At 35.0% G+C, this 26,806-nt stretch overlaps 1 protein-coding gene and 1 long non-coding RNA gene across 3 annotated transcripts; one reads left to right on the top strand and one right to left on the bottom strand.

Annotated features, from left to right (window-relative positions):
• Positions 1 to 6,972: 6,972 nt before the first annotated feature.
• LOC140977857 (uncharacterized) lies at positions 6,973 to 9,923 on the top strand. The gene is made up of 2 exons (XR_012175450.1): positions 6,973 to 7,109; positions 8,678 to 9,923. It is a non-coding gene; the product is annotated as an uncharacterized lncRNA (long non-coding RNA).
• Positions 9,924 to 11,982: 2,059 nt separating this feature from the next.
• LOC140976610 (putative ABC1 protein At2g40090) lies at positions 11,983 to 22,175 on the bottom strand. Of its 2 annotated transcripts, XM_073440852.1 has the most exons (13): positions 21,942 to 22,029; positions 18,065 to 20,120; positions 16,176 to 16,330; positions 15,978 to 16,103; positions 15,687 to 15,782; positions 15,506 to 15,606; positions 15,237 to 15,273; positions 14,622 to 14,840; positions 14,194 to 14,305; positions 13,799 to 13,890; positions 13,529 to 13,708; positions 13,012 to 13,125; positions 11,983 to 12,451 (listed from the first exon to the last, which is right to left on the bottom strand). In XM_073440852.1, the coding sequence occupies exons 4-13, from the start codon at positions 16,068 to 16,070 to the stop codon at positions 12,251 to 12,253; spliced, it is 1,245 nt and encodes a 414-aa protein (XP_073296953.1). In that variant the 5' UTR covers positions 16,071 to 16,103; positions 16,176 to 16,330; positions 18,065 to 20,120; positions 21,942 to 22,029; the 3' UTR covers positions 11,983 to 12,250. The 2 variants fall into 2 exon arrangements, with proteins under 2 accessions (XP_073296953.1, XP_073296952.1); XM_073440851.1 differs by lacking the exon at positions 18,065 to 20,120 and having other exon boundaries at positions 21,942 to 22,175.
• Between the last annotated feature and the right edge of the window lie 4,631 nt (positions 22,176 to 26,806).

The raw sequence follows: 26,806 nt of genomic DNA, 5'->3' as shown, positions 1-26,806 counted from the left end.
ACTTTTTAAAGGTTCGGCTAATATTTTCAAAAACTTTCTAACACAAAATGTTTTTTAGGAGTGTGTTGGGATTTAATGGACCTATTTTTAAGTTTATTGGGCTTAAACTCTTTTAATTCCTTTTAATTTAAAATAAGGACCCATTACAATTGTTAATTATTTAAATAATACTAATTAAACCTAAACTCATCTTAACCTAACCCTAATCACTTCCTCTTAGCCGACATCTCCCTCAGCTGCATTTTTCCTCTCGGTTTTCTCAACAGCAGCTCATAACAAACCATCGGCCACTCCATTCTTTGCATTAGAAGCTCTCCCGGTGTCTCCCTCCTCTTGTGTGGTTCATCAATCATCAAGGCACGCATTGTATCATCCTTTGTGTATCATACACGATATATATATATATGTTGTTATATGCTTGTCCATTCATGAAATTCTCGATCCAGCAACTGTACATGATGATGTATTGGTTTTGCCTTCTTCCATGCATCTCCACGAGCACCACTCACATTTTCTGATTTGTTGTGCAAGGGCTGCGAGTGCTGGTCGTTTAGGGGCTGAGCAAGGTGAGGAGACGATGTTCTGGGGTTAGAGTTTAAGGTAGCTTGCGGTAGCATGAAGAGCCAAGGAGTTGAGCGTATAGGGTCTCGTTTTGGGATGGGGCTCGGACCGAAGGTGCAACTGACGGGGTGAGGGCATCTCCAGGCCGTGGACTGGTCTCTGATGAGTCTGAGTCACGATCTGGAAGGGCTTGAACCCTGCTGGTCTGAACTCGAGGGCCATGTGAGGGAGCTGCATCGAGGAGGGTTCATGGCCGGGTAATTTGTGAGGTTTAGCGAGAAGCTGGAAACCTCCAGCGTGTAGGGGACTAGTTTGCGTGGGTTTAGTGGAATCAAGGACGTCCTAGGAGGGTCTAAGGAGGACTGATACGGGGCTGTATTGATTGGGTGTAGGCTAGAGTGCATTAATGGGAAGTGGGACACTAGAGTTGGTGGAGGCAGGGAAGTTGCAACTTTCCAGCAACTTTCCAGCAGATATAAAAGACTGATTGTCCTGAGTTAGGGGCCTTAATTGTTGGGTTTTAGGACTTTTAAGTGTTTTAAAGGTGTGGTAAAAAGTTGGGAAAAATTTGATTAAGTTTCGAGTCCATTCGGGTTAAAATCGGGACCCCGATTCGATTTTAAAACGAATTAGATAAGCGGTGATTTTGGCTCGATTTTACGCCTAGGCATGCCTTTAAAAATATTTTGGGATATTTTAAGGAGTTTGGTAAGCTTCGGGTCAATTTTAGAGGTCCAGGGTTGAAACGATAATTTTTGGACTTCCAGGGGCAAAATGGTCATTTTGCACCCGGGGTGAGATTTTAGTCCTAGCAGCGCCCTGAGCACAAATCATGATATTTTTAAATGTTCATGCATCACGTTTACGATTTTTAAGCTATTATAATAATTATGGTGCATGTTTGGTTTAAAGGAATTAAGAGAGAAAAAGTAAGAAAGTGAAGAGCACTCCGTCTCCGCCGCGCCGCGTCGTTATTTCGTTTGTTTTCTGTCAAAACAAACCAAGGCATGTTTATATCTTCTTTCACTCTTCAATCAAGCCATATAGGTATTTTTAAATATCGCAAGTACATGATTTTAATGCAAGAAGATCGAAATTGTTCATATTTAATTATGTTAGTTAATTATATTACGTGCAAATATTCATTTTGAGATTTATGCGATATTGCTTGTGGTCACTTTACTATCATGCTTAAGTCCGGTCGCCAGTTACCGGCCCGGTCGCCAGTTACCGGTCAGTTCAGTTGTTTCACCCAGTATACTGTGGCAGTAGTCTGATCAGACATACATGATTAAGTCCGGTCGCCAGTTACCGGCCCGGTCGCCAGTTACCGGTCAGTTCAGTTCAGTTCAGTTCAGGGACCACTTGCGTAGACCATAATCTCACCAGAAAATTATTACAAGTTATTTCATTACAGGGCTCCAAGGAGCAAACATTTTCACTATGATATTTTCAGTTCAGTTATGCACGTACTATAATTACCATTGAAATGATATTTTACGTTACACCTCAGTACAGGAAATTTTCACTTGCATGCGACTTTATTATTTATTTACTTGTTATTTACGATATATGCATGCTGAGTCTTTAGGCTCACTAGACTTGATTGTTGTAGGTACTGATGATGTCCGGACCGAGGGCGGAGATCAGTGAGCCAGCTCGAGTCGGCAGTAGTGGGACCCGAGGACCTCATTTTCAGCATTTATTATTATTTGATTGCTCAGACATTTTTATATATTGTTGGATAAATTTCTAACTGTTGTTTCGAAAAATGTTAATTTCTTCCGCTGTCACTTTGAACATCAAACTTTATTTATCAGTTCAATTACTAATGGGGCAATTTTATTTATTTAAAAAGAAAATTTTTAAATTTTTCGCAATTTTTCAAGCACGGATTTTTAGGCGTTTACAGGTAAGATATTACCGCCCAAGCGCCGCTGGGAATATGAAATGATAAGGTTCGAAATTTCTACACATCAATACCATTGCACCAACTCAATTAACAGCAAACACACGGGAGAAAACAAGAACTCTTCTTCCAAGTGATCTTCTTCTTCCTCATCTTGAAGCTAGAATTGAATTCTCCATCACAAGAGCATCTTAGGATTGTAAGTATTCATCTATTTAATGGTTGTTATATATATGTAGAGAACCATAAAGGGGTGACTTTCATCTAGTATAGACATAGCGATTGGCTTATTGATGTATGTGACAGTATAGGAGCGAGAAACATTGTCTCAAACTAGTATTCTTACGCTTGGATTGTAATTTCGCATGTTCTTGAAGTACTACATGAGTAATATTATGAATTTCAAATGCTTTCCATTGATTATTGCTATATGTACATTGTTAGTATGTTTATTGTTGAAAATATAGCACCATATTCCATTGTTATGTATTAAATATGAATGAAATTCATGAATATTGAAGATAGGTGCTATGTCATGAACATGAACATGGAAGAAAAGAAAAATGACTGATTTTTATATGATATATGAGGTTGTTGACATCATGAGTGGTTTTAAGTCCACCAAACCTATTGACCAATATATCTTCATGGGGCGTGGGGTTGTCACAAGGCACCCTGACGTCCAACACAGTAGTAGTTATATAATAAAGCAAGCACGGTGGTACAGGTCAACTAATGAGGCTAAAGTACATAAATGAACATGAATATATGCCATGGTATGACATGGTTTAAAGATTCATTGCTGATCACGACTTGATATGTATAATTCTTCGATGAATATTGATACATATAAGAGCCAACTTATTGAGTTTTATAAACTCACGTAGCTCATATATTACAAGATCAGGTAATGAAGATGCATAGGATGCCGGTTCGCCAATGGATGCTTGTGACGTGCCTTACCTCGACAAGAACCTGGATGTCTTATTGTATAGCTTCCGCATATGTATTATAGTTGATTTTATGTCAGGGTTTTAAACAAGTTTCACGACGTTTATGACTATATGTATAACGATACGATGTGTGATTGTATATGAAAATATGATTATACGTATGTATAGATGTTATTTCTTGAGTTTTTGGCATATACAAAATGTAGGGGCATCATGCCAAAATTTTTAGAAACCGTCGAATAGATACCCCTTGTTTGAATTGCTTTATAAAATAGGTATATCATTGAAACTCTATTTTGATTATGAGTATAAGTATCATTAATTTTGTCAAGTATAAAAGAAGGATTTTACATCATTAGTTAAAGTAGATAAAGATGGAGGGGGGATATCAGTTAAGATGGCAATGTGTAGAGGTTTAATAGGTTTTTTATTATACCTAACTGCTAGCCGTCCTGATATTATGTTTGTTGTCTGTTTATGTGCAAGATTTCAGGCTAATACTAAACAATTGCATTTCCTAGCTTCTAAAAATATATTGAAATATCAAAAAAGCACACAGAATGTGGGCTTATGGTATGCTAAAGACTCATCTTTCAATTTAGTTGGCTATTCAGATGCAAACTATGCATGATATAAACTTGATCGAAAAAGTACAAGTGAATCGTGTCAGTTCTTATGAGACAGACTGATCTCATGGTTCAGCAAAAAGCAAATATCCATCACCACTTCCACAACTGAAGCAGAGTATTTAGCTGTTGGAAGTTGCTGTGCTCAACTGCTTTGGATGCAGCAACAACTAAAAGATTATGGAGTAGTAGCTGAAGAGTCACGACCTTCTGTGACAACACTAGCTCCATTGCGTATATCTCAACTGAACAAAAATCAGCTGATATCTTCTTCAAGCCATTACCAGATAATTATTTTTCTTACTTTAGAAATATCTTAAGGCTTATTGATTTATCTTAACTGCTTAATTTAGGGGGAATGTTGAATTTCAGTAAGTCAACTGATAAGACAGCAATCAATTGTTCATAAAATGAACTGAATCGGTTTCAAATTGATCAGTAGGTATTTGAATAAACGGATTTTATCCCGTACATTGACTAACTTCAGTTCTTTTTAAGTTCTTTGATTGAAATTGTGACCAATTACAATTTATCAATTTAAATTTTGAATTTCAAATGTCTTATTTCCGTTTTTATCTATCTGCTCAAACCAGTTACTAAATTTAAATGACCAACCATTGGATATCTTATTTATTTGGTCAAAACCTCTCACGGACTGCCAAGCGTCCAAAATTTGAAAGGTCACGAGATATAAATAGAAACCACCTCTCAGAAGTGTCTCACCATTTCCAAAGTTTATAAGTTTCTGATTTTCAGAGCAAATCACTCGTACTCTTCTCTCCTTACAGCTAAATTCAATCAAATAGCATCTCAAACACTTGCTTATCTCTCAAATGCTGTTGCAATCGATTTTGAATCGATTTTCGCACACTCTAAAGAATCAGTTCGCAGCTTCTTCGAAAATATTGAAGCATCTGTGCTTCGTACCTTCCTAGGTTTGGCAACCCAAGAAATTTACAATGCTGTGATTCTCTCTATCTATGAATATAGCTCAGTCACTGATGACGGGAAGATTCAAATGAAGGCAAATGACCACGTTCTGATCATGGATGAATAATTTTTCAGGAGTTTTTTCAACTCCCAACTGAAGGCCTCTCGAGTTTCTCAGGTGTTTTTGCCATTGATATTGAAGAGATGCGGACCACTCTGTCTGCAACTGGAGAAACGATCAAAGTGCCTGACCCAAATAAAAAGCTGAAGCTAGAGTACTAGCAACTGGCTGACATTTTTGCTAAGGGCCTTCTAGCAAAATCAGGTTCCTTTGCTACCCTCACACTCGAAAAATTTCAAATAATGACTGCAATTGTTAAGGGGATAAAAATGAACTGGTCATCTATCCTCTTCACTATCCTGAAGAACATGGTGAAGACTTCAAAGCAGTCCAAAGGCTTTGCACTTCAGCAGAGTAGGATAATTGCGGACTCAGGGATACTTCCAGTACACTCCTCCTCAGTTATCAAGTACAAGATCTTCACAGCTGCCAAAGTACAGCTGAAGGAAGCAAGGGTTAACAAGTCAACAGCTAAGGTAAAGAAAACTGAAAGATCAAACCAGTTGCTGCCCCCAAGTCCAAGAGAAAATCGGTTCTGTCGTTAGGATGAATGGGTGAATTTCAGAACAGTCACTCTTGCAAAGAAGCTAAAGAAGAAGAAAGTTCTAGAATAGTTCATCTCTTTGGAATCAGCCGTTATGAAGGCTGTCAAAGCCACCATGTCGCCCAAGCTATGGAGAGAAGATCATACTTCTTTGATCTTATGAGAATCAAAAGGGTGGCTGAGGTGACAGCAGAACTGAAGACAAATTATGATCAAGCTGGTCCTACTGCCTATGATGATAGAGTAGTTTTTCAACAACTGGACTCTGATCTCATCACCCTTCAAATGAAAGTGAAGAATTGGGAGATGGGAAAGCAATTACATGTTCCAGTATAGGTCAGTGGTTCAAAATCAGCTGAGGAAGCAATTCCAACGGAGTTAGCTGAGGACGATGTTCCAACTGAAACAGCAGAGGAGCATCTGACGGCTCCAGCTGAAACAGAGTTAGTTGTCGTTCAAGCATTTGAACCGGTCTCAGAAGTCTTCCCTCCACTCTCCACCGATGAACAACCCTCCTCATCTGCAGCTTTGATTATCCTACCGGTTTCAGAACCAACAGCGCAGCCATCTACATATACTGAAGAAGATCTGACATTGAAAAATGTAGATGACCTGCTGCAATCAGTTAATAAGGATACCCAAATGGAATTCAAAGACGATTCAGCTGCCAATGAATTTGGTGAAACTACTGAAGACCAAGTTATGATATTAACAGCAGAGGCGTAAATTCAAACTGAAGTTGTTCAGTTACAAACTGAACGATTTATTTGTAAGGTCCAGGAATTTAATTCACGTAACCTGAATGCATGCAATCTAGGGTTTTGTTTTAAATTATGTGCTTAATTATTTTCATGCATTTTATGCATAATTATCGCATAATAGAATTTATTTCATGAAATATTAAAAGTTCATGCATTAGGGTTTCTAGATGCATTTCGCGCTCGAACGAAGAACGGAGACCGGAGAATTATCAGGAAAATTATTTTTATTGCATGATTAAGTTTTATTAATTAATATAAGATGTTTTAAAGATATTTTTCAAGAAATGGGTTTTGTTGGGTATTTTTACCCGCCAGAGCATATTTTTCAGCGGCACGCAAATTTTATCGAAACGAAGGACTTTTTGAGGGCTGGGGCAATTTTTCAAAAACTTACCAAAACGAAATATTTTTCGGGAGTGTGTTTGGGCTTGATGGGCCCATTTTTAAGCTTAGTGGGCTCAAAACTCTTTTTAAACTTTTAAATGATAATTATTGGCTCATTAGAGTTTATTATATTATTTAATTAGCACCTAATCTTCCACTAAACCTAAACCTAATACTCATCAGCCGACAACCCCTCTCCACCATCAGCTTCTCTCGGTTTTCAGCGCCCCCTCAGCTGCAAGGCTTCGGCCATAGCTTTTCTTGCAAGAAAAATTCACCCGGCACTCATTCTTCGATCCTCTTGCGTAGAATTCTTCAAGGCACGCTTTGTCACTTCTTTACGCCTCACACATGTTTTATATGTTGATGAATGTGTTTTTGCATGAAAACTTTCGATCCAACCATATGCATAAGATATTTTCGGGTTTCATGTGTTTTCCTTGCATTCCATGTTATGTTGCTCACATTTTTCTGTATTTTCGTGCAAGGGCTGCTAGTTCTCGATGCTAAGGGTTGTTCCTGTCATGTGTAGGGGAGACTAAGTATGGGAGCTTCGATTTTTGCCAAGCTCGAAATGGAACTGCTCGGGTTTAGCGGGGGTTTACGTTTGAGGGCTAGATCGATGAGTTTGGGTGGTTAGCCAAGCACGGCTCAATTCCAGCCTTTAAATCCGGCCTTGGGTCCGTGGTAGGGCTGGGAGGGGACTGAGAACGGCTGATCACGTAGGGAATATAGGAGCTGAGTTCGAAGGGTGCTCGGCCGAGGCCATGATTAAGCTTGGTAGAGTGTTCGGCCATTGGGACATTTGGGGGCTGCAAGGCTCAATTGGTTGGGGTCCAGTAGGGTCCTAGGATGGTTTGGGTGTGTTCGAGTCATGGCTGGTCCTTGATGTTTCGGTCTAGGATGGTGAAAATGAGAGTTTGGGCGATAGGGTTTTGGTTGGGGGCTTGCTGGAATTTCCAACAATCGTTCAGGGCATTATACGAGTGTCTAAGGGCTGGTTTTGAGATTTTTAGGATCTTTTAGATGTTTATTAGGTGTGGTAAAAAGTTGGGAAATTTTGGGTTTTAGTTTCAAGTCGATTCGGGTTAAAACGGGGACTCCGGTCCAAGTTTTAAAATGAATCGATTAAGTTTTGTAACGGGGCTCGAGTTTAAGTCTAGGAATGTTTAAAAATATGTTTTTGGACATTTAAAGAGTTTGGTAAGCTTCAGGTAAAAATTTAGAGGTCCAGGGGTAAAAAGGTAATTTTGGGTTTCTAGGGGCAAAATTGTCATTATTCACCCGGGTGAGATTTTAGTCTTGGAAGCGCCCCGAGCACATATTTATTATGTTTTAAATTTTTATGCATCACGATCACGATTTTTTTTAGAATTTAAGAAAATGTACGTTGCATGCTTGGTTTTAAGAAAAATTGCATATGTGCATGATTTTTATAAGTGATGAAAGTGATGATGTTTTGAATGATGAGAATTAGTTGTGGCTATCGAAGTATATGTAAATGCTTAAGACGTATATTTAAATGATGATGATGAGGCCTAGGCATAGTGGATGGGTAATCATGTCACTGATGTCCAACAGTTGCCGGGTACCGCGGTTCTATGTATGATGGATCCATCGTAAATGATGATGTACGATAGTCACCCCTAATGAACTGAAATCACCAAAAGAACTGATAAATGATGAACGATGAATGATGAATGATGATTAACGATGAGCTGTTTTGACATGTCATGATTTTACACGACACGTTTATGTTACGCTTTTAAAGTTCATGAAAGATATGTTTAGTATGGTATTTTTCACTGCTGTTTGTCATGTATATGTACTTTTTATTTCTGGTACAGGCGTGTTGAGTTTTTAGACTCACTAGACGTGTGTGATGCAGGTGAGTTCGTTATCGAGGGGACTGGAGGTGCTGAACTCTGAGTAGGCAGACCTGGTGGGCGACACGACCCAAGGACCTCATGTTTTCCGCACATTTATGATTTTACGATGTTGAGAGGATATGAGTATTTTAATACACTGTTTATTTCGCTGTTGGATTTTAAGATCTTTATTCGCTTATTTTCCATGATATTTTATCCGTAATTACTTACGATTATTTTTAAACGATATTTTCAGTAGGACTGTATGCATGCAAATTATTCAAATGCTTATCCACAAAATGTGAGCTAAAAAAAAATTTTCCGTATTTTTAAAATAGTAGACGTCTCATTATTACTCCCTCATGTCCAGGAACCATCAGCAGCAACAGAATTGCCATCAATCAACCAGCTGCTTCCTGAGACTTTCTTTATGTCAGAAGCCATTCTTCATATGTTTGCTGCTCAGACATCTGCTAAAGCATCTAGCTCTGCAACTGATCAACAGGATCACCCTCTCAGTCAGTCAGTTCAAGAAGCTAAGGTAAAAGAACTTGCATCTAATATAGACCAAGATGTTGCCCCAGATCAGTTTGCTGTTGTGGAATTTTCTCAGAATGGAAAGGGGAAAGAAAAAGTTCTTGCTGAAGTATTCTCCCCTAAATTGCTACTAGGAGCTGATATAATGCTGGACACCATACTTTCATTACTGAACAACCTTGGTTCACATATCAGTCAGATCAAATCTACTCAGTTGTTGAACTCTTTAAGTCTGGACACTTTTGAAGACATACAATGAAGGAATTGAAGAAGCAGACCAAGGATGGAGTTTCCCTTTTCGACTCAGTCGAAAAGATTAAAAGAGAATCAATTACACTTCCTACTCTGCTCTCCTCCCAGGAACAACTCAGCAACCGGATTGATTTTGTTCATACAAGTCTATCTAAGAAGATTGACATAATCCAGAATCAGCTGGCTGAGGTCTCTGCTCAAGTAAGTTCAACATTCCTCCTATTCACAAGAGTGGCGGGTGTTGACAAAAAAAGGAAGAACAGAATACAGAGGCAGCAGGGCCAAGAAGTAAGAAGATAACTGAACCAGACAAGCCAACTGATAAAAGACCACTTGAGAAAAAGTCCAAAAATTAATCTAAGTGTCCTAAGGCAGTTGTTAGTATGAAGAGGGCTTATTTTATTTTCTGTTTTTTAAATTTTTGTACGAATCTGTACTTAGCTCTTTCAAAATTAATAAAATCATTACTTCTGAATATGTAAGAATCTATACATTATTTTATCTACAATCAGTTTTGATCTCTATCATCAGTTCAAGAAATCTAAGTTTTGTCAAACACCGAAAATGAGAAAATTGTTGGAATATTATAAGTTTCAGAGTTTGACAAATTAATCCGTAAAATAACTGAAGAATCTAACTGATCGAACAATCGAGTAATCGTAACTAAAGACTTCGTTTGAGCTGAATTGGAAAAAGTAAAAACCTTATCAACTAAAGAATTCGTAACTGATAGGACATCACTTAGAACTGATAATGTCCAGCTGAACTGATCGGCTGATCAGTAGACTTTTAATCAGTTGGCCACGTCATCAGTTGAAATATCAGCAGACTGATTGACGGGTCGTACCAAAGCAGAAAAGATGAATCAGAACAGAACAGTCTGAATACCTCGTACTATTGTCAGATAAAGTAACTAGACAAAAATTCAACAGATATTTGTTATTTAATGCATTCAATACAACCGTTGAGATTGAGGACTATACATAGCTGATTGGATCGATTGAAGAAGATTATTGGTAGTGAGTGAACACACACAAAACAATCAAGCTACAATCTTCAATCAGTTGCGATACATTTCTCGAGTATTTTCTCAATTTACAGATCGAACACTCAAGCTCTACACTCATTGTATTTATCCGTAGCATTAGGCTACTAGTTAGAGCATTTCAGTTTATTACTGTAAAAGAGTTGTTATACTAAGAGTTTCAGTTTGGCAGTGTGTATGACTAACTGAAGTGGATTATTACAATTTATTGTAATATATCAAAGTCTTTTAGTGAAATCCTATCATCGTGATAGAAAGGCTGACGTATGAGCATTTGAAGTTTCCGAACATCCATAAAAATATGTGTGCTCGTTTCAGTTACCATTTAAATTTTACACTATATCAACCTTAAGTATGCAATCTATATTTCAGTCTGTTTCCGCACTTTTATCAGTTGATTGATTTATATCGACAAATATGATTTTAGGATTAGTTCGTCAAAGAACTGATTCAAATATTTGAAAAGAGCACAAAAAGCCTAAGTGTTTATTCAACCCTCTTCTAAACACTTAAACTCTATTAACCGATCCTATCAAAGACTGGAAAAATTATCAATGAGTTTTTCTAAAGGATCGTCAAGAACAAAATTGATTTATTCAATACTAAATATGTGGGAGGCAACTTTGAAATTACCAAAAAAAGATCACAAAGATAGCATTGGAGACTTTTTCTTTATTAAAAGTATAAATACTAAATTATTTCTCCATCTCTCAATTCTTTTTCTAAAATATAGTTAAATATTTATATTTAGAAGTATTTCTTTTGATTGTTTACTAACACATTCCTGAAATACATTAAATATCTCCAACAAATTTTTATTATTAAAACACTTATGAATAAGTCTCTTATGAGACGGTCTCACGGTTCTTTATTTGAGAGACAGATCAACATTGCCCATTTTTATAATAAAAAAGTAATAATTTTGTTATAAAAAATATTATTTTTTCATTGGTGGCTCAAATAGAATATTCATCTCACAATATTGACCAGTGAAACAGTTTGACGTGAGTTTTTTGAACACTTGTTGAATAAGGATAAAATAATTTTTTTATTGTATAATCAATTTTTTCAATGTATTCCTAATCTATTTGAAGGGTGGTGAGATAATTGATTTCGTATTATGTTTCGAATCAAATTGTAGCACTTATCTCGTCATATGATTAGTAACATACTAACTATTTAATATTTTAAATTATGTATTATTTGTGATAATAAAATACATATATGGCGATGAGATAAATCAATTTTTGATAGCACTCATCTCGTCATATTATTAGTAACATACTAACTATTTAATATTTTAAATTATATACTATTTGTGATAATAAAATACATTTATGGCAATAAGATAAATCACTTTTTGCTTCAAATAGTGAAAAAAAAAACTCTGTTTAACCAAGAAAGCCAACATAGAAAATTCTAGAGATCGAAATGCAAACTATTTTCATTCGAAATAAAGGAATAAATTATAATATATTTTTCTCGTAGGAAACCAATACCTGGAAGGTAAGAAATATTGTACCTTTTTCTTGTTACAAACAGATGTAAATAAATGTTGTTTGTCCAAAGTTGACAAATTTCATCTCAAGGTGCCTAGTTTTGGGTCCACGTAACGGAAAAAAACTACCCCAAAAGTAATGATATCTGAATCTACGTTGGCTCTGCATATGAATCAAGAATGCCGGATTATGAAGCAACACAATCTATTTTTACAAACATCGTTGTGCTTTCTATGTGTGATATCTTGTCTGATCTGGTCTCAAAATGTCAGGGCTAATTGAAGTTTCAACAACCACAAAGCAATCTGCATTGCGAACAGCCGAGCATCTAATAGACGCATTTCAAACCACACACTAAGCCGAGTAAGAAACGACCTGTTTTGCAGCAATCGTGACTCGATAACTGCCTCAGATGAGATTCTTCCGACAATCAAGAATGTTTCAAGTGACGAGCCTTGCATCTGTTTAAGAAACATACAGGTTACTTTTTTGCAAGTATCGAGCATGAAGAGTTATTAGCTATTACCATTGCTTTATTGCAAAATATCTCCCTTAAGTGATAAAGAACGAAACTTATTTACAAAATAATGTAAGAAAGCTATACACTTCAAGCGACCTCACAGTAAAATAATGTATAGATCGACATTCTCTCACTTCAGATTGATATTGATGTTGTTGAATATTCTAGCACTGAAATTGATGAAATTTTAATTCAAAATTGATAAACTAGAAACTCTTCATAAATTCAGTCACATAAAAAAGTCAACGAAGTACTAGGAAAGCATATAGATAGATTCCGTCCATATAAGTAAAAATAACCAAGCCAGTCAGACCCTTGTCATATATCATTAAAAGGTTTCTGCGTGACAATTCAAATTTCCTGTGTTAAATGGTGTTTCATCTCCTATTTCATGGAAATGAATTGATTCTTCAAATAAATTTTAAAAAATGATTAAACACATCCAACACACGTTGAAAGACAAGAGTACAAAAACGTAAAGACTCGTTTAAGAGCTCATACCAGATATCTATTTACCGCTCGCAAGCAATCATTTGTTTTTAGCATTAAAAGAATCACTCGAGGGAGTCTCCTGAGCAGCTCGGTTATTTGAGGAAAGTATTGTGAAGCATACATCTGGATAAAAGGGGATAAGAAATAAAGAACCATCATAAAGCAGAAAAGAATAGCAAGAGCGAAAATAAATCGCATCACAAAAGTTAAACATACAGCAAAAATTCACTCTAATACGACAACACAAAAGCCTTTATCCCACTAACTACACTTTAAAAAACTTCAAAAATGCACTTTAACCGAAATAATATAAAAAAACACTAGGAATTATGCCTCTTTCGAGAATCTGTTTGAAAGAAAATAAAAAATAGAACAGTCTAGGAAATCTTACGACCATATTTTCTGCTACGGAGAAATATATGTAGTTCACACACCGATGACAAAATCCAAGAAAAAGAAATGCAGATACTAAAAACTTTTTTCAAAAATCTAATCATGAATAATCATCATAGCAGCATGAGGTCACCTGAAGTTCTGAATTATCACTTTCAGTTCCTTGGACAATTAGATGATCCACAGCAGGATCAACAACTTTATTCCATGGTTTCAGGGTAAGAATTCCAGCAAATAATGCATAAAGGTCCTCCCCAGCACCTAACTTTGCACTATTTTCTTTAATTGTCTTAGCATCAGAAAATACTAAACCCTGCAATATATAACAAAGTATTGTGTCACGAACAAACATTTACAGCAAGAAACATGATCAGTGGAAACACAAGTTTTCCAGACCATGCACCTTCCAAAGGGAAGCATAGTTAATTCTTGTAGAGAAGTCAAGATCCTTGTATAAACCGTGGTCCAGTAATACTAACTGTGGTTTTTTCTTTCCTGAGCAAGGGAAACAAGCTTTAAAGTCAAAAACAACAAAGTTAAATTAAAATTTGAAAGTGTGATACTTGCAAGGAACGGGAAAGCTAAAAATAGCTGCAAGAAGATAATTGCAACAAGTAAAAATGTAAAATCCAATGGAACTTCAAAAAAACTGATTAATGTAAGAACCAATTTGGCCCTTCTGTTTATCAGTATTATTGAAATGGAACAGGAAAATGCTTACTCGAGAGTTAAATCACAAGAGAATGAGAAAGCATGCACAATTTAGACAGATTAAATTTTATCCACATGATTTCTCACCAAAAATGCTCCTATTTCCAGAAGGCAAGGGGCGAACTAACACATTAGCAGCATGAGGATCACAGTGCACAAAACCATGTTTAAACATCATTTCAGCAAAAGCACGACTTAACTGCATTGAAGAAAACAAGACTTGATCAAATTTAAAATCAAGCACATTCAAGGCAGTATTATAAAAAAATCTTTCCAAGCACTCAACTAGACGGGACATAGAATAGTCCTATCCACTAATTAATTAGTCATGAAAAATGGAGTTTGTTAACACTGATGACATAGTATTGATGATATTACCCTAGATCAAGATAGAATGTGAACCAAAGCCAAGCCACGATTGTTTAGGAATGTGCAAATTAAAAGAGAATTTTTTAAGCAGTTTTCAGATTACACCATTGTTTAGTCACATCCTACAGGGAAGCACAGTAACTTACCAATTTTGATACATCACTTGGACCAATTCCTAGCTTCTGAATGGTCGTAAGATCATTTACTTGTGCTCCATCAATGAATTCCATTACCAACAACTTGGAGGTACTCAAGTTCCAAAATACTTTGGGAGCATAAACATATTCAGATATATGTGGAGAAAACCTCCTAAAGTTATCCATACATTTTTCACTGTTCTTGGCCTCGATCAAGAAATCTAACTCCTGAAAAATAAAAATAAAGGTTCATTTACCAATGTTATAATAAAAGGTGAAAACTTCAAAAATTTGGATAGTAGTTCAAGATACACAACTTCAGGGAAAAACCCAAGAAAACTATGGCAATTTGTCATAACATTTTTCCTGAATAATGAAAGACTTGAAAGTAGGGGACCTTCAGATAATGAAAAACGCAGTAGAAGGCACGATAACAACAGGGATGCATCGACTCCACATAAAGAAGAGGTAGAGAACGTAAGGCTGAAGAAATAAATGTACAACTACAGGACCACATAACAAAAAAGCTGCGAATCACTGACAGTATTGAGAACATGATTGAGGCAAAAAGTGCAAGGTAATATGATCACTGACTGAGACAACAATAAATCTTATCAGACAAACCTTTGGTAAACTTTCTCGCATTTCATGAGTCAACCATCTGCACCGAGGAAAGGTTTGATTTTGGGTGAGAAAAAAATGTATATAAAGGAGGGAGAGGCTTTGAGTTATGCGTATTATGTTTGTGCAACAATCAGTATAGATTAAATTCTATTAGCAACTCAAGAATCATCAGTTTTCTAAATGCGAATCATCAGTTTTCTTAATGCGAATCATCAGTTTTCTAAACGCATAGACACTCAAGAAATTGGTTGCTTAAAAATATGTCAAACCTATAATCAAAAGAAGGAAAAAGCCAATGCAATGTATTGACAATTAACTCCACGGTTGCATAATCTGCAGCAGCTGTGTCTAGCATGTGAGTGTGCTGAACCTGAAGCAAATAACATTAACGAAAATCAGATAATTTTTATATCAAGTCTAAATAAGTATGATGGTGGAGATTTTTGTTACCTTCACAGCAACTTGATGACCATCATGAGTTCGGGCAACATGAACCTGTGCTAAAGAAGCACTTGCTATGGGGACTTGATCAAATTCATCAAAAATCTGCCGGTAACAAAACATGATAAACCAGCCTGGACTTTTAAATAACTTAATTAATAAACCATGCCAAGATTTTTAAATAACTTAATAAACTAACAATGGAGAAATACACTGATACACCTACAATAAATTTAAGCTCTGGTTGAGCTAGAAAAACCATATAAATTTCAACCTTTATTGGAACGAAAGACAACTTACTTCATCAGGCATCCCTCCGAGCTCTTTCTTGATAACATCACACACTTGGTCATAAGACGAAACCGGACATCTATTCAACATTGATTGTCTCATTATCTGGACATATTCATCCGGTACCAAGTATTCCTGAAGAAGACATTTTGGTCAAGTTTTGTAGTTACAACATAGCATTGAAATGACAGCATGAGAAGAGCATACCAACTGACTGATGTGTTGACCTAACTTGATATATATTCCTCCATTTCTAAAGCAAAGTTCTTGAAGTTTCAGTGCGCTCCTGGCATGAACTTCCCGTTTAGTTTTTGTCCTTTCAATGCTATCCTCTGCCAATCCCCAGAGAGAATACTCATAATCTGACAGAAAGTTACAAGCCATAAGAATCTCCAACATAATGTTACAAATACTTCCCAAGAAATATCTGTCGATTTATTGGCGTAATGTCATAAACAATTGTTGTTGTAAAGAAGTCTGGAATGGTCAATCATTTTCCCAAAAAAAAAAAAGGAATGGTCAATCATTGTTAGAAATTCACCGAGTCAAGCTCATACAAAAAATTCAAAGCGACATTCAGTTTGTTAGACTCTGGAATATATTTCAAGTTTGAGGTCATATGCAATGATTTGGATTCCCATCATATCAAGGGATGTTCAAGGGTAAATTACATGCATTCAAAAAGATTAATATCCAGCAAGAAAAGTAAATAAAAAATTAAAAATAAAAGCTTGAATGATGTAGAACCCAGGGCATTGAGCCATTGACAGTTCAATATATTTGTACAAACATGTGTGTATGCAGTAGGCACCATAAAATAAATTAAAGATTGCATCCTGGGTTGAAGATTTAGAAACAATTATATTTTGGCTCAAGTGCATATGAGCTGAAAAGATCGCACAAATTTGTATCTTACTTGAGCCGATGATAGACAATTTTTCATCTCCATATATCAAGCGATGTACTAAATCATAAAAATGAAAAAGACCAATCAAATCCCTTCACTCAGGAGATGTGATGAATATTTACATCTACTGCGGCACTGCCTCAAGTTATCATATGAAACTATACCAGTGAACATAGATGTGCATGATTGAAGAAGGAAACATAAGAGACAAGTAATAAAATAATTGTCATGGAAGTTATATAAATTAACCAAGAGCATACAAAACTAATTTCAAGAAACAAAACTAGCAATCTACATAATCTTAGTCATTAAGGCGGTAAATGTAACGTCCCAGATTCGACGACTGTCCCACTGTACCAAGACGAGTATTTCTAGCGTGCTTATGTTCTCATACACACGCACCCTAAGAAATTTTCTCAAAGAGTCACCCATCCTAAAATTGTCCCAAGTCCAGCACGCTTAACTTTGAAGTTTTTATGTGATGAGCTCACAAAAAGAAGATACATCTTCTTGATATGAGTAGTACCAATCAAATCTTTTATATACTCTTCAACTACACAGTCTTATACCTTAACAGTTTTTTGAATCGCTCTCATTCTGGGGTGTGATATGTTCATTCTTGTTCCATTCGCCTAGAAGCCTGCTAGGAACCACACATTGTCCGTGCAACTTCATAGCACCGGCGATCACCTCCTGCCTTCTTCGGCCCCAAGCGTCACAGTAAATTGTATAAAAATAAATTATTGTTAGTGGGCCGCTTGTTCATCGTTTCAAGAAGCTAGGGACAACAGTGTGTGTGCAGAAAGAAATGAACTTGTTGAGAGACTCGATACCAAAAAGAGTTGAAGAGTGACTAGAAGCTCGAAAAGGATCAAGTGTCCATTTAAATGATGGACAGATGAAGGGATCACGCATCTTTGATGATGTAATAAAGGCAAAATTTGCAGTATAGAAACAAACATATGGCCAAAACGGCTATATCAAATATTAATATAGATTAAAGAGCACAAGAATGTAAAATGTCAAACAACTAGACAAAAATTTTGACAAGTAGAATCAAACAAAAGGGTAAGACGCTAAATTATGACTTGAGATTCGTGCAGGAGGCTGTGAGAGAAGTTAGTGCAAGCTATGTCCAAGCATACCAATCCCCATGAACTGAAAAATTCTGCAAATCAAAACAACTAACATGTCTAGCTATTCTTAAGTAAATGAGTCTCCAAATTAATTGTTGGTAGTTGCCTGGATCAATCTGAGGTAGATGATCTGATCATACTCTACAGAAATGACTCCAATTTTGTTCATTGGATGTATAACTCTGCTTATCATCTGACATATCATCTGACAATCTTACTTCTGAAATCAGCTTCAATCATATTTCCTACGGTTAAGACACATTACCTTTACTGCACTCAACCACTTGAGCGATCTCAAGTCGTTAATGTCAAATCTTTTGGTGGATATTCATTTCCAACCACTTGTTAGGGGACATCTCCGAAAGTTTAAACTGCACTAGCAACAGGGCACCTTCTTGTGTCCAGTGGCTGTCATTTTCCTTCTAACTTTAATTGCATCATCCCACGTATATATGAGCTAGAAGTGTATGTTTGCTAGAATCCTAGGACTCGATCTCCAAAATCCGCGGGGCAATGCATTCACCTATATCAACATTTTCATAGTTCCTTCAAGCACTGAGCAAAGCTCCATAAAGTGGCACAATAAGCTTATTATCTTTCATCGATACTTTGTTTATCAATTCCTCAGCTTCTTCTAAGAGTCCAGCACGACCAAAGAAGTCTATCAAGCATAGTGTTCCAACTTCGGTTCAATCCGATAGACCTCAGTCATATTGTCAAAATACCTTCGGCCTTCCTCAACTAGTCCTCCATGACTGCAAGCATTTAAAACACCAATAAAAGTGATATCATCAACTTTAATCCCTGTATAAATCATCTCTGAAAATAATTGTAATGCTCTGTTGGTACTTCCATTCATCGCAAATGCACAAATTACTGCATTCCATGATGCTGTATCTTTCTGATTCATATGATAAAAAATATTCAGGGACATATCTAAGATGCCGCATTTTGTGTACATCTCTATAAGAGCGGTACCAACAACATCTATCTTTATTCCAGTTTCTTCTACGTAAGAACGGATCCATTCACCCTGTTCTAAGGCTCCTGACTGAGCACATCCTGTTAGTATTTGTCGGGCTTAACTCTATCCATTCGCATGTTCCTGAACAACGCCATTGCCTCATCAACCTTGTTAAACTATATATACCAATTGATCATGGTTGTCCATAGAATAAGATCTCTCACTGGAGCCCTTTCAAATAATGATGTAGGCTCATCCAATTGACAACATTTCACTTATGCTGACACCATAGTAGTCCAACAAAGCACATGGTTTTCATACATTGTATCAAACATTCCCCTGGTCATATCCAAGCACCCACACTTAGCATACATATCCAACAATGCATTTCCGATTATCACTGTAAGCTCAGTTTGTCCTAGTACATGGTCATGAATTTTACAACCAAGATCTAATCTCTTCAAGGAAGTACAAACCGACAATGTACTAACAATCGTAGCCTCGTCATGTTTCACAATTCTATCTAGTCTCAACTTCATATAAACGCCAATAGCTTCTTCCAACTTGTTACTCTTCACAACACCAGGAATCAAAATATTCCACGAAATCAAGTCCCTATGAAGCATTTCATCAAACATTTTACTTAAACTCTCACTACACCCAAATTCGCCATACATATCCAAAACCGAATTACAGACGTACGAATCATACACATCCACAGTTTTCATCACAATCCCATGAATTTTTCCTCCGTCAAGAACCATCCTCGACCCTCCAAGAGCTTTAAAAACGAAGGGGTGTGTATAATTATCGGGGGAGCAATCCATGTACACGCAATTTATCAAACAAGTGAAGGGCTTTTCTACAACTAACAACTTTAGTACATGCCTTGATCATCACATTATAGATAAACAAAGTCGGAATTTCTGTTTGAGCAAACAGTTTTTCAGCGTAGGCTAGGTTTGTGGCAGAGGAAAAAGAAAGGAGCTTGTGCAGGATGTTGATATTTGGGTGGAGGCCATGGATGCAGATCAGTGCCTGTATTTCCTTGAAATGGTGCACGGATTTCCAGTTTTTTAGGAGGTCAATGCATGCTTTCTTGGTGAATATTTTTGATATGGTTGCAATGGTCAAGAACTGAATTCCTGGAATGACAAATAAGGAATGCGGTTCAGTCATCCGCCACAAAAAATTGGTAAGTTCTCTCAAAATTTCCATCAACTGCTGCAGTTGTTTTTTTTTTTGCCATCCTAGGGAACATCGTTCATCGTCCCTGTGTTCAGTAGTCTTTTAAGTGTAACCTGTTACTATATAAATTTTTTTATTTCTTTAAAAAACTTTTTACCAAATGAAACTTAAAATACAAGATATGCACTCAAGAGTACTGAGCAGAAGTGTGTAAACAACGAAATTGCAAACTAAACCAAAATTACAAACTAGAAATTTTAGAAACCCTGCGAATGTGAATTTATATACCAAAAATATATTGCAAATGGCAGAAAATATAGGAACTTCAGTTCAACAAATTCTACCACAGCAAACTTATGTGCCCATATAAGTGGCACTCTTCAAATTGTATTAGTACTCGTGAAACCAACCGTGAAAAACCCAAAAAATGTACCACGTCCTAAAAAAAAAAATTGAATAATAAATGATTAGGAGTATAAGGAGAAAGAATTCTGCTACCCAAATAAACAATCAAACATAAAGAACGATATAAATGACAATAAAAAAATTCATTGAAATTCCAACAAAATTATTCTCTGACTCAAATCCTTAAAACTGTGCTTTCAAATTAAATGTTATTCTCAATTCCAATAGTTCAAGTCAATACAAAAATAACTTAAATGGATTAAACACAATAAGTTGGAGACAAATATGTTTAGGAATTTGAAATGTACAATTGTGCACAAAACAGACATCACAACAGAGGCAACATTTAAATTATTCTTGACTCCATGCTTGCAAACAAAACTAACACTAGAATATCATTACAGGAAAGAGTAGAAATACAAGAGGGATTGCCTGGGAATTATCATAGAGTATCTTCCATATGTGAGTGCAAGCAATCACAAAATTATACCACAGATACAAGAATCGTGTCAAACAAAACCAGGAGATGATTCTTGTATCAAGCAAAGAGGGTGATAAATGTAGAAATGGGTCTGTATTCCTCCAAAGAGGGTGATAAATATAAAAATCACATTTTTTATCATACAGACCCATGTCAGTATAGTGTAAGATCTTGAAGGAATTCGGTTGTATTCAGCGTAGCCATAAAAAATCACACATATGTGTCCAGATGTTATGGTTGAAATAAGGAAACAATTCAGAAAAATATAGATGCTAGTGATACTAAAAACTATTCGCGAACTATAAAACAATAGGAATTGACGGACCTTTGGAGTAATACATGAATACGTAACTCAATTATGAGACAACATCAAATAACAGGTTACATCAGTACATCTCAATGAATTCTAAACGAATCTCCATTCTATTTATTACTAATTGAATGGATAACTATATTAGCCTGACAACAAATGCTAATTTATTTGTATTGAAACTAGGCACTCAAGTCAAACTGGGTTACACATATATGTATTCAAAAGATTGGTTAGAAGATGCCTTATCCTCCTATATTTATTGATAAATTTAGTTTCTTATACATAAAAAAAATTCATCAAGACAATTATTTGCTATATTAACAAAGTAATCTCCACAACAACCAGAGACAGATGAGAAAAGGTAGAAAGAATCAGGTTCACCCCGTAAAACATTAGATATACACAACAATACAACTGCTAGGTAGTACTTACAAAATTTTGAGTTCATTAATTTATTAATTTATTCATGTTTTCACTTTGAATAAATCGAAGAAATAAGCAACCGCAAGCTAAACGCAACACAAAACCAAAAGAAAACTGAATTAGCGATTGGCGGATAAATTTGAAGTTGAAACATACCAAACGCGATGGCCGCTGCGGTGAAGGCATCATGGAAGAGGCGCAGAGGGACGGCGGTCGAGAGCTTGAAAGCAGAGGCGGGGTCTTCGGACCTTGCAATCGCCGCAGCCCCTAAGGCTGCGCCGCCTCCCACCGCAGCCGTCAGAACCAGCTTCGTACTGGCGCGCCACAGAGATCTGACAGCCATATCTGGTTCGATTCTTTCTATATATATATGCACATGCAAATATATATATATCGACAAATCCAATGAATCGGCTGACCCTTGGCGAAAGCTAGTCTTTAGCTGAATCGAACATTGGAACTCATTTAAAATCAAATAAATATTTTTTTGACCAAAATAAATATTTTGAATTGGAATTTTGTTATTCTGATTGAGAATATTGAGAAATTATACAGAAAAATATTAACTTGATTAAAACAAAATCAAATCAGTCCAAATTCCTATCTAAAACGGAAAATATATGCTTAATATTTACAGCTTAATTTCCTAATCCATATTACAAGCATAGGTTCTTTGTTTTCGCACAGCGTGCCAACGCCTTAATAGAAATCGGACCCGGATCACCTACATTGGTATAAGCATGGCATTTTTTTTAATTCTTCTCTTTTTTTTCACTTTTTTTCCTTCTCTTTTTCTCTTTTGTTTCCCTCCATTTTTTCCCCCTTCCACAAACATTGTTCACACAGTTTTATATGAAATAATATAAACATTTTAATTCTTTTATGTTAAATTAATAATTTTGTAATTAAAAAGTATTATATTAAATTTTTACATGTGAAAAACCGTATCATTTTTTTCGAATTTGATGAGTATTATTAATTTTCTTTTTCAATGAACAAAATTTTTAACAATATAAAACTATTAACATGTTAATGCTTAAATTAAAATTTAGAACATTTCCATAATGCAATATCAAAAACTAAAATTCAACACCACATTTCCATCAAAAATAAATAATTCATACGTTTTGATACTTCATTTCAAATAACAATGTTAATCGGCTATTCTTTAAATAAAAAACTACTCAAGAGCTTTATTGGATATATCTCCATTGAAATCCATGGCTTCAAGAGAATGATGAGGATGATCAAATTGTTCGAGTCTCAAGCCGAGGATTAAGTGTCGATGAATCTTTTTTGTCTTTTTTACGAACAACCTCCTTGCAACAAACATATTTATACGATGTTATAAATCCGGTGTTCTTTTCTTGTTAAAATAATGATTCCTAACTCCAAATCCAGTTTTCTCACCATATTCAACTCAAAACTTCCAAGACTTGTCTAAACTATCAAATTACATGCCAATCTTAGGCTTGAATTCGATATTCGAACTAGAATCCATCAAGAATCTGAAAGTATCAATAAAATTTTTGGCTTGTTTAAGTCTCAGTTTTCAACGACGGTAACAAAAAATGCAATAAATTTCTCAGTTACATATTAAATGCAACAAATTAATAATAAAACAATATTTTTCTAAACTAATATCCAAGAGCAATAAGCCAAAAAACAATAAGTCAAGTACGTCAATTGTAACCAGTGTCAATCAAAATTCTAAACCAGACGAGTTGTGTCATTTACAAGAGAACGATGAAATAGCCTAATTGTCTTTTTGATCTGCATGAAGTATTTAGTATTGCTCCATATTCACCCTACTAGATGTAAAATTCGTACAAAATTCATATTCAAATGATATCCTTATCAGTGATAAATAAAAGATTCTTACTTAAAAAAAAATAATTTTAGATTAGATTATAACAGAAATTTTTTTCTAATATTTTACTGACTATTAAAAATATATCACGGCCAATTTTCAAAACTATGCAAAAATGAAAGGAAAATTCATAATATAAAATCCCGATACATTCTTCAATATTTTTTTTAATAACTATTGATTAAATATTTGATATATATATATATAATCTACTAATTTAATACAAATTAGAACCATATATTTTCTTTTTAAAAAAATTTAAAATAATGTTAAAACAAAGCCACAAGCAAGAAAGCCAAGAAAAATTTATCATCCTTACCAAAAATTATTGAATATCATGANTGCCAGACAATTAAAAAAGAATTAGACATTTAAAAGAACAAGAAAATCGAACCTTTTATGTTATAGTATTTCCTGTGAAAATAAAAATAGTAATAAAATTGAGTGAGAGAAAAAAAAACGACAAAAAGAAGAAAATGGACAAAAGAAGACGAGATGAAATAGCTGAGAAGAAAACTTTTGTTTATATTATTTCATATAAAATTGTGTGAATAATGTTTGTGGAAGAGGGGAAAAATGGAGGAAAATATAGGGAAAACGAAAGAGAAAAAGAGAGGGAAAAAAAAGAGAAGAATTAAAAAAATAAAAAAATACCATGGTAAGCACAGCATCATATGCTGTGCTTATACCACTGTAGGTGATCCGGGTCCATAGAAATCTTCTTCTAGTTTGCTTTGTTAGTTTCGCCCATAAGTCATGCTCACATCTTAAGTCAAATTATCTTCTATCTTTTTCTCACCTCAATACCCCTCAAGTTGGAGCGTGCAAGTCTCGAATGCCCAACTTGCGAAGTAAATGTTGGAACGATTGTTTACCCAATGCTTTTGTAAGAAAGTAAGCTAATTGTGCATAGGTCAAGACATGAGATGGTGTAATTGTACAATTCTGAATTTCATCCCGAACAAAGTGACAATCTATCTCGATATTTTTTGTTCTCTCATGAAACACCGAATTTGCTGCGATATGTGATAAGGGTCATTTTTTCATATTTTATTATGTTCATTTTTAATTCATTATTTCGTGAGATTAGGGTACCGAGTCTGCATTTTATTTGTTTTAATCATAATTTATGCATATTGTTTGTCTCTCACATGTTTCGGTATAGATGGACTTGATAAAAAAGAAATGAATTATTGACAAAAGTACGAGAATGACATGCTAGGGCGGGTGTTGCTCGCCCTAGCATACCCGCCCTAGCATGCAAAAGAGAAAAAATGTCAGATTTGCGAGGAATATAATATATATATATATATATATATATTATATATATATATACATGAAAAAGGGGACTACTGAAGAATTTTACTCACACACGCAGCCGTAGAAGATAGAGAGCTGCACGAAGAAGAATTCAATATAAGAACAAGAACTAGTTACGGCGTTTTTCTTTTTTTCTCTTTTTAAGTTAGCATTTAGGGGATACTACCCGAAACATTTACGTTGTGAATTCTTTTTTAAGATTGAATTTGGTTCTTAAGTATTCTTGATTATATTATTGTGTTTATTGCAACTTTGGAATATGTTCAACTTGGAATAGATTTTTTGTGTGATAATTGATACCGATAAAATATTTTATGACATAATTCATGGATCTACAACTTGCATAGACATATGAGGTTGGACACATGTTGATAGTCATATACCAATAGGTCGAAAGCTAGAGGTTTTCATGGTTCGTTAATGCGATTGCAATTGTTAAATAACACGAGGACACTTGGTTACTGCATTTTGTTGATTAGATTAATATAGCTCGACAGTGTATATTGATAGAATATGGAATTCTGTCAAAAGCATGACTTAATAATTGAAATCCAATCATTAGAGAAGATTCAAGGTAGGTAAACCAAGATCATAAAAATTGTTTGTTTATTAATTTGATTTATATTATGTTTGTTAAATTATTTTATTTGATCTTCAATTTAATTTATTAATTAATTCACATTTCGTTTAAGTTAATTAAAGAATTGCGTTTAAGTTAAATTTGTTTAATCAATCTCAGTAGGAACGATATTCATACCTTTAGGATCGGTTAATATGAGTGAAGTGTTTAGAAAAAAGGTTGAATAAACATTTCTGCTTTTTAAAATCTTTTTCAAAAATTAATCAGTTCTTTGATGAACTGATTCTGAAATCTTTTATGTCTATATCAATTAGCTAAATGATAATAATAGTGCGAAAATAAACTGAAAGATAGATTGAATATTTTGGCTAGGATATCGTGATAATTGAATAAATAAAAATGATGCACACGGGGATTTTTATAGATGTTCAGAGACTTCAAATGCTCCTATGTCACCTCTTCTATCTCAAAGATAAAAATTCACTAAAAGACTTTGATTAATTACAATGAATGTGTAATAATTTACTTCATCTTGGATTTAGATACTGTCAAACTGAAACTCTTAGTTTTTCTTTTCACTTATTAGTTGATGATTGAATAGCTCAAATAAGTAGCTTGAATGCTACGAATAAATCAATAAAGTGTGAGATAAAATTTGTGATTTGCAAGCTGAATAAAAATTTGAAAGTAAATCGCAACTGATTGAGATCATTACTGACCGTTTTTTTTTTCATTCACTTCACTAACTGCTTCAAGAACGAACTTCTCATATATTTATAGTCTTTAATCCCAATGGTCACATTGAATGCAATAAATAATGATATCTGTTGAGTCGTCTTTTAGTCCTGTAGACAACCTTTTTCTAACAGAGGTATGATGTATCAGACTGTTATCTTTCATCTTTTTTGCTTTGATACGGACTGTAAGTTTGTCTACTGATATTCACATTTCAACTGACGACGTGGCTAACTTATCAGGAGTCAAGCTAATTAACTGATCAGTTCAGCTGGTTTATTGAAACGCCTACTACTTAAAATACTACTAGAATTTTTTTTATTTTTGTAAACTAAATCTCAAAAAAATACATTTAAATACATGTATGCAATAACAGCTGTCAACCACCCGTATTAAAATATAAGTATGCAACTACTGGTAAAAATTACAGCAGTTAAAAATAAGAGAAAATGTCAAACCTTAGACTGTCGTGTAAAATAAATCAAATGTGAAGCATGAAAAAATCCTGACAAACCA

Source organism: Primulina huaijiensis, chromosome 5 (assembly GCF_012295235.1).
Source record: "Primulina huaijiensis isolate GDHJ02 chromosome 5, ASM1229523v2, whole genome shotgun sequence".
Taxonomy (NCBI): domain Eukaryota; kingdom Viridiplantae; phylum Streptophyta; class Magnoliopsida; order Lamiales; family Gesneriaceae; genus Primulina; species Primulina huaijiensis.
Note: the sequence above shows the minus strand (reverse complement) of the source record. Positions and strands in the feature narration are given on the sequence as shown.